The following is a 12,862-nucleotide window of genomic DNA, read 5'->3' as shown; positions in this document are numbered from 1 at the left end:
CAGCGGCCTCGTTGTTTTGTGCCCGATCTATTTGTTACCATTTTCATGCAGATTTTTTTGTTTGCTTGCTTCGGTGCATTTTATGTCCGATCGGTCAATGGCTGTTCGACGAAATTCGCCTGTCGCGCTATGCACCGCGCCGGAACCGAACTAAATCATGAAATTAGAGCAAGTTTTTTGTTGACGCGCTCACAAAAATCAGCCTCGCTATACTAGGTATACTATGTGTGGGTGCGTATGTGTGAGTATAAGCAACCTGAACCTCAGTGTATGTGTTTGTAATTTGTTGTTTTGTATATTTCATATTTCTAGTTGCTCGTTTTTCGTGGAATCTGCAAAATTGCTCTGATTTTTTATGCCACATAAGCGCAACAATGTGCATACATTTGTATGACGGTGTGTGTATGTATGTTTTGCACATACATATTTACATTCTTTGCACTGCGTGTCGAACGCTGCGCTCACCTGGCATTATCGTCGCTAATTGAGCGTAAAATATGAAAGATATGCGTCAATGGTTGTTCAGAGGTCATTACGTAATATAAATGTGAAAATTTGCAAAAATCGACATGCAAATAATTTTTTGTCCTAGTTTTGTGATTTTTTTTTCTATCGCATTAGGTGATTTATTTAAATATATGTTTTGCTGTTGTATATCTATTTGTTACGCTGATTTGCTTATTTTACGGAGAATTCTATTGGTCAGAGCTCACAGCATGCTAATGTCGGTGTTGAAAATTCCTTTTTTTGACTGGGGATCTAGTTTTCTATAATATTTCTATTCTTATTTTTGTTCTTCTATAAATATTTAATATGCGTGTATGTATTATATTATACTCGTATGTACATATGTATGTATATTCCTTAGACTATTTTCACTTTTTACTTTGGAAATTATTCAGAACAAGCGAATTCTGACATGGAAAAGCTCTCAACTGTTATAATTGTCCACTCAAACACAAAAGCATGTAGTGCGACTTCATTCCAAGCTTTTCAGGCTTGGCATAGCGCTTAAACAGCTATCATAAAAAATTTTGGTAAAGAGCATAATTTTTATTGAAGAATTACTAGACTTTCATAAAATCATAACATTTTTAGAAGTTTCAAGCTTTACAAATTCTTATAATTTTTTCAAAATAAAGTTCTGAGCACCGTAGTGGTTACTCCTTTCTATGTAAGAAAGCATGTCCTCCTAAAATTGTTTACTGATTGATGCGGCAACTGAGTCCATTCCAAGATCGCGTTCAACATCGTAACTACGAACCATCCGCTACTAAGGCGCATTGACGGCACACCTTAAAATTTTGTTTTGGAATCGCTGGATTTGTACGACAGTGCTAGGGTTTGAGCCCCAAAGTTGCATCCCATAAGTCCAATTTGGTCTGAACACCTGCTTGTAAACAAAAGTTTTGTTATATGTGGGTAGGGCAGAGTTTCTACTCAATAACCAATACATGTTTCTGAATTTTATTTCTAATTCTTTTTTTTTTCTTTTTGACATGTGCACTCCATCTAAGTTTTGTGTCCAGGGCCTAGGTATTTCGAAGTATTGTGATATGGTATTTGCACACCGTTTATGTACAGAGGCATACATATATGTATGTATCTAATATTGTTGTATGTGAAATCAATATGTACTGATTTAGTTTCGTTAATTTTATTCGCCATTTAGCTGTCTTTTCAAATATTTTATTTAAATGTTCTTGCAATCTTGCAAACGATGCAGTAAAACGATTGTCATCTTGTGGTAGATAGCACGTAACGAGGAGGTTGAGGATGGGTCGTAACACACTAACCTGAGGAACACCAGCTATTATTTAAATCAGAGTACAAATCTCCGTCTTTAATTCGAAAATAAAAAAAAAACGGCTTGATTAAGGGGGGTGTTGATTACAAGATACTATTTCTGTCCTCCATAAATTTATATTATTAGAAGTAAGTTGCTTAAGCTATCCCTGTTTTGTTTATAAATGTTTTTCGCCATAAATCTTTAAAAAAATATCATCCACCTTTAAAATGTTGCCAATTTGGAGGTTTTTTTTTTCTTGACAAATATTTTCAGATAGATGTGTTTTAGGTTTCATCCATGAAAAAATTAAAAAATGTTACATGGAACCTCACTAATAAAAATCGAAGAGATTGACTGTGATTTTTTTGAAAGTCAAACTTGAGCATGCATCGGTATCAGCAAAATATTATTTTCATAATTTTAATATGAAATGATCATTTTTTTCAATTATACCAGAAATCTAGATCGAATTGAAATTTTGGAAATTTTAATTTTCAGGAGCAACAACAAGCAGATTTTCCATAAACTTTGAAAGTATTGGTAGGAAAGTTATGGGCTGACAATACCCCCTTAAATTTATGTCATGCGCAGTGTTTAAGGTTTGACGGATTGAACATAATTTCTGATGTGTTTTTGTGAAGCAAAAGATTTATTTTGATTAATATTTAAATTCATTAATGCTGTATCGAGGAGTAATCGTTCTTAGAACATTTTCGAGTAAAGCTGTTTTAATATTCCGCTGGTATTCAAGTCAAACCCAATTGATTTTTAGACTTCAGTTTTTTATTTCTGCACATATGTATGTACCTCATCGTTAGTTAGTTAGAGGGATTTCGATGTAATTGTACTAAGTATCACTCTTCAATTTGTGCTGCATTAGATGTTTTATGGTTGAAAGACACTTGCAAGGTTTCAGAAAACTATCTGTATTCACTCTTAGTCCATGTCAGATCTGCTTTTCTGATTGGGTGATACTGAGTTACGGGTCTAGAAAAGTTTTTTGTACACTTTCACTTCACACCGAATAATCATTCCTATGGTCGTTAGATAAACTTTTCAAATAAATAATAGCCGACAGTTGTATTTTTAGATGCCTTCATCTTATTGGTAAGTTTTTCACATATTTTGTTAAGACAACTTTTGTCAGATGGAGATCTCGTTTATTACCATTTTTGGCCTAATCGCTATTTATAATTTTAGAAACAATTATATTAAGATAACTAATACGCCACTAGAATGAAGAAGTTGCTTGAGTACTAATGTAACGATGAAGAACTTGGATGTATACGGATGTACATATATAATGTTAGGTAGGCAAACAAAATAGGAAGAGAGAAGAACAATATCATTGAGTTGAAAAAGTATTTGATGTTGATGTTCTTTAAAAAAAAACAAACAAATTAAAGAAATATAAAACAAAAAAATAATTTTGAAATTTCGGTTGACAGAAACATATGTACATTGGTTCGTGACATCATGAACATTCGAGGGAAAGTTGAAATTATTTCAAAATTTGACAATAATGACAAAATATTGAAATAATGAAAAAACACTGTACCCTGTAGGAGAATAAATACTACTTAGGATCGGCGCAGCTCCCAACGTCCTAAAGTCATTTTCGTATGATTTTTGAGTTGCAAATTTAGGCTTATTCAATAACCGAACAAACATGACATGCCAAAGGTAAACCAAATAAAAATGTCAAATCACCAAATATATTGCTGCTAAATATTTACTTTGGTCCGTGGACTCGACCACGTTCGCTGCCATGTTGGTTGTACGAACGAAAACATGCTGACAGCTTGTAAACCAACAAGCGCAGTTGGAAATCCGCAAGAAATTGCTTGAAGTAGCCGGTAGTTCACCACATTGACGAATTTGATCAAAGTGGAACTTGGGCATTCAAAGAAATTCGACACATACGCACATACAAGCGCAGCTAGCGATCCTCATGCACGTCGACACAGGCATAAATTGGCCATGGCAACAACAATGGAGGAGCAGAGGCAAAAATGTCCTGCCGTTAGTTGGGTCGAAACAACACAGCAGGATGCACCATAATATTTTGGTTTATGACTTCTGTGTGACGCTACGCACCGCATACCACACTGGCTACAAGATTGGTACTACAGAGAGCAGTAAGCCGAGAGCGGTATAGAGAGAGAGAGCGAGCTCGCTAGTTAGCCGAGAAGCAAATCGGAAGCATAAAGTCATGTCGATCGTTCAATTGCTCGGTCGTAACAGTAAATGAAACGAATTGGAGTACAACAACTAGCCGAGGGGTGCATGGAGAGTTGCAAAGTGAAGAGAAATGTGTTTACCTACGCGCTGAGAGCGCTGCGCATACAAAAATGTTGTTGGCAAGTAATTTGGCACGCACCTTAGGGGGGAGGCGAACGAGCGAGGGCACGTTGCAACGCAGCGTTGGTGGTTTTGGTGGCAGTGGCGGGCAACGGCGGCGACTACACGAGCAGCAGGACATGCCGCTGAATTTTTTGTGGTCAAAAGGAAAAAAATATTCGCTCTTCTAGAAGTGAAGTGTATTTTTTGCAACAAATGCTTTTTTGACATGCTGCATTTACACACCTACACACACACACACAGGAACCTGAGTGTGTTTAGGTAGCGCGTCAGCTATTTGAATCGTGTTTGTGTAAATTAAGTCGTTACGGTCAGCCTTGCCACAACTCGGCTCAACACGACACTTGTGTGTGTGTGTGTGTGTGTGTGTGTGTGTGTGTGTGTGCGTTTGTGGCCGTCGCTGTTGGTGGGCGGTTAGGCGTTGCTGCTGGAGCAATCTTATTTGGAACGTTGTAGGTGTTGTATTTGTCAACATTTGCACGCTGCACGTTCGTTCCGCAGCCGCAGGCGCTGAAGTGCCAATAAAAGCAGCGTCGCGTCACGTCGCAGCCGCCGCGCAAAGTGGCATGTTTCGGTGCGTGGTGGCAGCGGCACAAAATTGAGTTACAATTTGCCAGCAGGGTATGTTTGCTGACCAAGCAGTGGTAAAGCGGTGAAGCCGGTGACCAACCGACAGTTGCCCGGCAGTGGTGGCACCTTTCTACAGCGACCGCAAATGTTTTTGAACTCATGTCTAATGCGCCGCTGGAGCCTTGTATGCGCCATACGCATGCGTTTCCCTCTATAGAAGTGTATATATTTGGACTTGGAACCTGGTGGTTCGTTAGCCAGCGTCGTTGAATAGGCATAAATGCACATAAAAAGGCATGAGCATGTGCTAATTTCGAGAATGCGGCGAGTAAATTGAAAGTAACCAGTATGTTGCATGATTGCGGGGATAATAGCGTCGAATTCAATGGCTTTTGGTCGGTCTTCTCTCGCATGACCATCAAATTGAAAAGTTGTGTCTATAAACGATGCTGATGTATGACTGTGGTGCGGCAATCGCGATGGGTGGTCACTAATTTTTAGGGATTTTCATCTCAATTCGGCTACTAATGTTTGATATTATTTGTAGGATGTACATATATAATTGAACCAGGATTATTTGCAGGCGAAACTGATTGGAACACTTGACTACTATAAGGGGATTGGCAAGTTCCTTCGGTTCAGATCATCTTCTCAAATCTGAAGGAGCGCGAAAAGCTTCATTTTTTAGCTTTTGGTCCAGAAAGAAATATTTCGCATAATTTATGTAAAATTAAAATGCCGTCCGAATGAATGAAAACACTCCAGCTCAGAAAATATTCGATGCAGTACCCGCCGGTAGAAGCAGAGAAAGAGGAACAACTCCATTCCGTTGGAGGTACCAGGTAGAAAAAGACCTGACTACACTTGGAATCTCCATTAAAGTTAATAAAGAAGAAGAAGAAATTTAAATAAAAAGTTAGTAATTAAACTTGCTAACAAAAGCTTGAGTATAGACATCCCTGACGTCCAGGTTCTCGTCCACGCTGATGCAACTTTGACAGCGTGCGCACTCTTGAGCAAGATCCGCTAATCCATTCGTGTGGAACCTTCGGCGACGATTGAAAGTGATTATGCCTTTAAGGCTTTAAGGAGCTAACTCAACTTCTAGAGTTTAGGGGTCAACCGAAGGCTAAAATGGTCAGCAGCTGTCCACCATGAGGTATGTCTTGAAGCAAACAGTTTACTATATAAACGTGTTTTAGTTAAATTCAGTTCTGGCGATGCGAGACCAGAGCTTGGAAACCAGCATGTAAAAGGTGAGGTTGTTTTAAGTTAGGTTAGATGATGGAGGGATCCCACTTACACAGCTTAATTTATAGTATAAATAGTAATTTGTGAATCCAAGTAGCTTAAACAACTGGAATCCGGTAAAATGTTTAATCTTATTGCTGAATTTCGGTCGGGAAGTTTTCGGTTTGAACTCTATGAAGTTTATTTTTACTCAGGACGAGGAGCTCACTAGACCTAGACCTCTTTCTATATACCCTAAATCAGAAGCCCCTTGAGCTTGCACAATTGCTGGCATGTGGCCACCGCTTGTCAAGCACGCATGAGACCTCACCATCAAGTAGTAGTACTACAAGAAGCCAGAAACTTATAAGCATTGCTTTCATTACGCGTTAAGTAAGTAAGAAACATTTGATCAATATAGTGGAAGACTTTAACCGCTACAAAAGAAAGACACACAACGCTCCAATTGTTGACAGTACGGATCCGAAAAATGAGTTTGACCTTCAGGAATGAGCTCAAAGTGAATAATTCTCTGCCAATACCACCAAAAACACATAGCAAAACCATTCTGACAGTCAATTCTGGCTTGGCCACCGTTTGCGCCGATTCTTCGAGATCGAAAAACCGATCTCTTTCTTCAGACGGTCCATTCGTTGAAAATACAGGTCCGAAATAAGAGTTTGACCGTATGGAGGGAGCTCAAAGTGGATAATTCTAAATCTTATACTGGGTTGGTCACCGTTTGCGCCGATTTCCCGAGGTTTCGCCACTACGCTTCCGAAATGCCTAGATTCGTTAGCTATTCGCAGATGGAAATTTGGTCTATGAGGTTTGTTTTGTGTGAATTTGTGTGGCACCCAGACATCGGGTTGTTTTTTATATCCAGCCTTATTTAAATGATTCCAAATTGTTTTTTGGGCAATGCTTAGCACCTGGATAATCGAAACAGTGTTTGCATTTCAATCGAACTTCACGATTTCTCTATTTTTATCCACATTTTCGAGAATTAGCCTTCCAGAGATTGGTGTATCATTATCGGAACCGAATCGAAGAAAGCAAAACAGCAAATGTTTGGTTATTAATATCAGAACAATAAGCATTGGTCACATTTTCAGCTGGCTGGCTTACACTTTCGCCTTTACCGAAGAAAAATTCTAAAAGATTCTTAGCTTTGATGCCAGCTCAAACAATACTAAGTCAAGCAATCTCAAAATTGTCTGAGATTTTTTTTTATTACGAAATATTATCTTTCTATAGCCATATAACACAATCGGATACATGTAACTCGAGATAAGTATATATTACCATATGGCTCTAAATGGGAAAAATAATGAATTACTTTTTACCGGACCTTATATACATATATACATACATATTACATACTAAAACTATTCAATGGACAACGTTGACTGCCTTACAAACAATTATTGATTGGGTATAAATGCGAATCTCTTTCGGTCTTGGAAAATACTCGAAATGCCAAATTTATCACATTCAAGACTTTACCATTGCGCTAGTATTTAAATTAAATGATTTTATCACATTGTTCCTCCGTTTTTTCCCACAGAATTGACATTATTTAAGTTATAATTTCAGTCAACAAGCCTACTGTGATAAATACTATAACTATTTAAAAAAAAACGTTAACCTCGTTTATGACGTAATCAAAAATCAATTCGCGCTTAGTCTTTAATTATTAGCACAGTTAGCAAAAAAAATTATTCAACAATATTAGAGAATATATCGTTTTTTATTTTCAACAGCGAAAACATGTAAGAAATCAAAGCTATTCATACGTAAATATAAACACATACATATCCATTTATAACTATGTCATATATGAAAATCTGTCGAGTACAAAAAAATTGATCGCACCATGGAATTTGGAATTTAGACAACATTATAAAATACACATATCTTGAGGAAAAAGTAGTTTCATTACTTTAATGCTTAATCTAATAAAAATATGCTTCGAATTTATGCTGGCGTTAGCTTTGCTGTCGGTTCCAATAGTGCCCACAAGCCAGCTGCAGAGGAAATAGCACCTAACAATCCAATTGTACGCGGCGACAGCCTAGTGTAACCAAGTGCAGTTAGTGGTATAAACAAGTCACATAAATTTTTCACTGTATCCACAGCCACATCCTTGTGGCCCAAAACCAAAGCATACGAATGTAGAGCCAATCTGTTAAAATCGCGCAATGAATTTACGCGCAATGGCGATATTTTAGGGCTTGCACGGCTTATACCGCTTTTTGAGCCAGCCTTATGTAAGTCGATCAATTGAAATATTTCATAAACATCTCGGCATAAATTCATTATAATCGATAACAACCAGTACTTATTAGCAAATTTTCCCCAACGATTTGTATTTATGCCCTTGAAGAGGCCCGTGCGAGCCAACCACATGAAATGGTCAGCGAGTAGGAACAAAGATTGTGAGAGTTTGCTCAATGTCAGTGTCACGCGTATCGTAAGATCGGGATAATGTATGGTGCGTAAGGAAGAGTAGAATATATCCACACAGCGACCGAAACGCAGAACTAAAAATAAAATCGTAGTTATGTATGTGAGACAATAATTTTAGGTTTCAATCACAGCGCGACTTACGTTTTCGGAATGTGCTTAATATATACTCCACAGTTTTAAAGCTATCCGCCAGAGCTGGACTGGCATCAACACTCTCCAGTGAATCCCATAAAGCACGCGAGGCATATTGCACAAGTCTGTTTATAATTATACATCAAAAATTGCACAGAAAAGCTGCAATCACTTAGAAAATCTTACCTAGCAATTTTATCACGGCCAGCAGTCTGACTATTTAGCAATACCAACTTATCCAAACTCATGTTTCTTTCGTGTGATTTCGTGTTCCGCTTGCAGTATATAATGTTATTTGCACTGTGTTTTTAATTTATTGGTTAGCTCAAGGTTCAACCGGATAAATAAACAATTTCATATGCAATTAGAACTCGAATTTGTTTAACTTATCTACAACCTGTTTTATTTTTGTTGTCTTGCCAATTGCGGCTGTCAAATGCCGGTGTGTTGAAAATGCGCTACAGCTGTTGCAGTGGTGAGTAATTGGTTTGAAGGAATTTATAGAATTTTAATGAATATAAGAAATATGCTGACGTAATTGAAATAATAGAAAAATTACAAAAAAGATTTTACAAGGTTTTAGAAGTTTTTAGAGTACTTTAAATAACAAGTAAATTTATTTTTGTAAAAGTACAAGAGCGCCATCTTTTTGCCATATATTTGTGTCGCACTTTAGATGGCGCCGTCGAATAATTAGTTAAACAACTTGTATCCCCTGTTTATTGATGCAATTTCTTTATCATAAAATAAAAAACCATTTTGAAAATATATTCGAAATTTAGTAAGCATAACCAATAAGCTTTACGAAATTAAAAAGAGGGTGTACTAATTAACTTGTCCAAAAAACAATGCCCTAATCATTGACTTTTATTCTCCGGTGAGAATGCTCAAGATGGAAGTGAAGCAATGACTTGCCGCTGGCTCTCAATTTAGAGAATTTTATTGCTGTTAATATTGTCTGTGTAGACTGCATGTTTTTTAAGGCTAGCAATTTGTATCTGAATAATTATACTTTTGAAGAGTTATCTTGAAATTGAATCAATGAACTTGTTGATCTCAATATTGCCAATGCTTATGGCTGGCAATTGTTAGCTTAATCATTATCCTGATTACTATTGCTGGCAATAAAGTGTCATTTCTGTATTTTAAATACTCAGTTTTCACTTCAAGCCGTTTCTTTCAGCAGATGCACGTAAAAAAATTTATTCTGTTTAATAAATTAAATATATTTTTAGTATTGTCGTTTTGTTTGCCTGATCAATATTTTCAGTTAAAATCCAGTGTAATATACCATAACGATCAAAATAGATGTTATATACATATTTATGTTTCGTACCATTACTTTCCATGTATTTGACGTGAGGTAATTATTGAAAAAAAAAATTAGGCTCTGTTCACAATTATTATGAAGATTGGCAGATCCTTTCTTTTATGACATTTACTTTGAATGTTTGACAGTTCGCTTCGCTTGTAGCTTGGTGCGTCGTGTCAATGCTAGAGTCGTATCAAAAGAATCGTATCTTTGGCAAAAACGGTGTCGAACAGAGGTCGCAAAAGGATGGTTAGCTGAGGTTGGACTGGACTGCTCTATTTACTACTTTGTGAAGCCATAGAAAAGAAGAACTCCTGTGTTCGAACTTATAAATTAACAAAACGCTTAGTAGCTGATACAAATTCGCGCTGGCGTTTTATTTCCATTCCCGCAATTTTGATAGGAGCTCTGATGGTATGCGCTCCCAAGTGCTTAAGCCTTGACCTCCCAAATGCGGGATAGTCAAGAAGGAAGTGTTGAGATCTTTCCACCTCGTCATCTTCCATACATCTTCTGCAGATGGCGTCTGGTGTTCTCAGCTTTACAGCATGGACGCCTATAAGGGAATGACCTGTTAAAACCTCCACAACTAATTAGAGACTAGCCGTCCTCAGGCAAAGAGATCACTAGATCTCCATCGATCGATCTTGGGTCAAAAGGATTCTGCGACAGCGCATTTATCGATGGTGGCTAAGCTCCTGCGAAGCACAGTTACCTAGTAGCAGAACACAAGAGGATACGGAAGCGCCGACCCATTTTCCTTGCTACCTTTCCCGCGATTCCCCTGTGGCCTGGCACCCATACCAGTCTTATCGCAAAGAGACTCGATGCTTTTGATAACGAAGCTAGGCACTTCTTGACCAACCCTGAACGCACTGTTAATGAATCCAAGGCTTGCATCGCCGCCTTGCTATCTGAGTAGATGGTCACTTCCCTGAAGTAGGCTACACTTTGGAGCAGTAAATTTACTGCTACCTTAATAGCTGTAACCTCGGCTTGGAAATACTGCAATAATCCGGTAGTCTAAAGCTGTAGTTGATAGAAAGCTCCTGATAGTAAACCCGTCCACAACCTTTCTCCTCAAACTTTGACCCATCCGTAAAGAAGCTCACTGTCCCTTTCCTCCTTCGGCTTCTTTCCACCCACTACTCCCTCGCCGGTATATGGGCAGAGAAGGAGCAGCCAGAGTTCGGTTTGGCGAATCCATGATCCAAGTGATTCGGTATGAAGTCAAAGTGTGTGAAGATTTCCGAGTGTTCAGACACGTATACTTTTAAGAACCCAGATTTTCTGAGTCTGATAGTACCTTTGGTAGCCATACACTTTTCGACGATGTCTACAGGTAACATGTGCAAGATGTCGTTGAGTGCCATGGTTCGAGTGGACCACACATGCTGATGAGCGCCGCCCGTTGAACGCTCTCGAGTTTCTTTGCAAGTGTGGTATTTTCTAGAGCTCTCCACCACATAAAGCCTCCTTTGAACATAATGGGCTTGACTATGGTGTCGTAGAGCCAGAGGACCCCTTTTGGTGAGAGACCCCACCTTCTGCCAATTGCTCCTCTACAGCAGTATAAGGCAATCCACGCCTTTTTTTTCTCTTCAATATTCAGCTTTCATGAAAGCTTCCTATCCATGATGAGTCCTAAATATTTCACTATATCCGCTTGTTGCAGACGAATGCATTTGGGGCAGCGGTGTCACCGGGATATTGTAGAGTTGACCAAGACCACTTCCGACTATCCAATTTGTTACGTCATTGAGATACCCTTGCGTCAACTCGTACACGGTATTCTGGAACTATCCTTTGGACATAAGTGGCAATCACCCGGCAGCCACGATCCTCAAGTTTTTGAAGCAGCTCGATATCGAGCAGGCTCCATAGAAGAGGATAGAGAACTCCACCTTGTGGGTTTCCCCCACTCACATTTCCTCAAGCACGTTGCCCCATTCCGTCTCAATCACTCTGTCGCACAGAAGACTGAAAATTAGAGGTTTGAAGTTTGATTTAACCCCAATACCGTCCAGAGCAGTTACGATTGCTTCCGGCAGGGCGTTATTGAAAGCTTTCTCAATATCAAGGAAGGAATTTTTTAACCGTATTGGCTTCTGCAAGTCATAACACGATAGTATGCAGGGCAGTATTCACTGACCAGCCTTTGCTAAATGATCCATCGGCATACGTTTCCTTATGTGGCAGTCCGTCAGTCTCTCCTGAGTTTTTAGTAAGAAGGATGAGAGGCTGTTGAGCCTGAAGTCCTTGGCCGTGACGTGGGGGCCCCTACCAGCCTTCGGAATGAACGTAATTTTGACTCGCCTCCAGGCTCCCAAATGTAACCCAGTCGCGTATATAGGTGCCAGCCAGTTGCATGACACCTTAACAGCCAGCTGCAACTGCGCTAGTATGATGCCATCCGATCGAGGGGTCTTGAAAGGTTTGACCTAATTGATCGCCCAAGTCAAATGTCGATCATTCAAAAGGTCGACAAAGGCCGCGCAATGCTTTTGCAGTACACCGAGAGATATCCGCCCAGAGAACGTATTGGTCGGAAAGGGAGCATCAAGGAACATCTTCACTGCTTTGGTCCCACTTCCCATTTAGACCTTAAGATGACCCGGAGAGGTGGGGTTCTTTGCGAGTATACGCCTGTACCTAGTGGACTCATGATAGCCCTCCATCTATTTCGCAGAATCTTCTCCATGAAGTGCTCTTTGCCTTTCTTAACTCGGACTTGTACATTGGAAGTCCCGTTTTATACAACGCTCAGTCGCTGAGGACTCTCCAGTTATTAAACGCATCATTACTGACGATCCAAAAACGAACCGTTACCGCAAAAATCAAAATTAGCTGATGACACTAAATCCATCCCAGCCGAAACTTATAATAAATTTATGGAAAGTTGGATTAAGCATTGGCGTGCTTGAATTGACTCAGAAAGAGTGTAATTTGAGGGCGATAAAATGGATTTGTATTAAAATATATGTAAATTTAGATATATA

The 12,862-nt window shown here is 38.9% G+C and overlaps 1 protein-coding gene across 1 annotated transcript; it reads right to left on the bottom strand.

The window, feature by feature from the left end:
* Positions 1 to 7,681: 7,681 nt before the first annotated feature.
* On the bottom strand, positions 7,682 to 8,985 carry LOC126754475 (peroxisomal membrane protein 11B). Its single transcript, XM_050466453.1, has 3 exons — positions 8,738 to 8,985; positions 8,561 to 8,676; positions 7,682 to 8,493 (listed from the first exon to the last, which is right to left on the bottom strand). Exons 1-3 carry the CDS (start codon positions 8,797 to 8,799, stop codon positions 7,928 to 7,930), a joined length of 744 nt encoding a protein of 247 aa, XP_050322410.1. The 5' UTR covers positions 8,800 to 8,985; the 3' UTR covers positions 7,682 to 7,927.
* Positions 8,986 to 12,862: the final 3,877 nt, after the last annotated feature.

Source organism: Bactrocera neohumeralis, chromosome 4 (assembly GCF_024586455.1).
Source record: "Bactrocera neohumeralis isolate Rockhampton chromosome 4, APGP_CSIRO_Bneo_wtdbg2-racon-allhic-juicebox.fasta_v2, whole genome shotgun sequence".
NCBI lineage: Eukaryota > Metazoa > Arthropoda > Insecta > Diptera > Tephritidae > Bactrocera > Bactrocera neohumeralis.
Note: the sequence above shows the minus strand (reverse complement) of the source record. Positions and strands in the feature narration are given on the sequence as shown.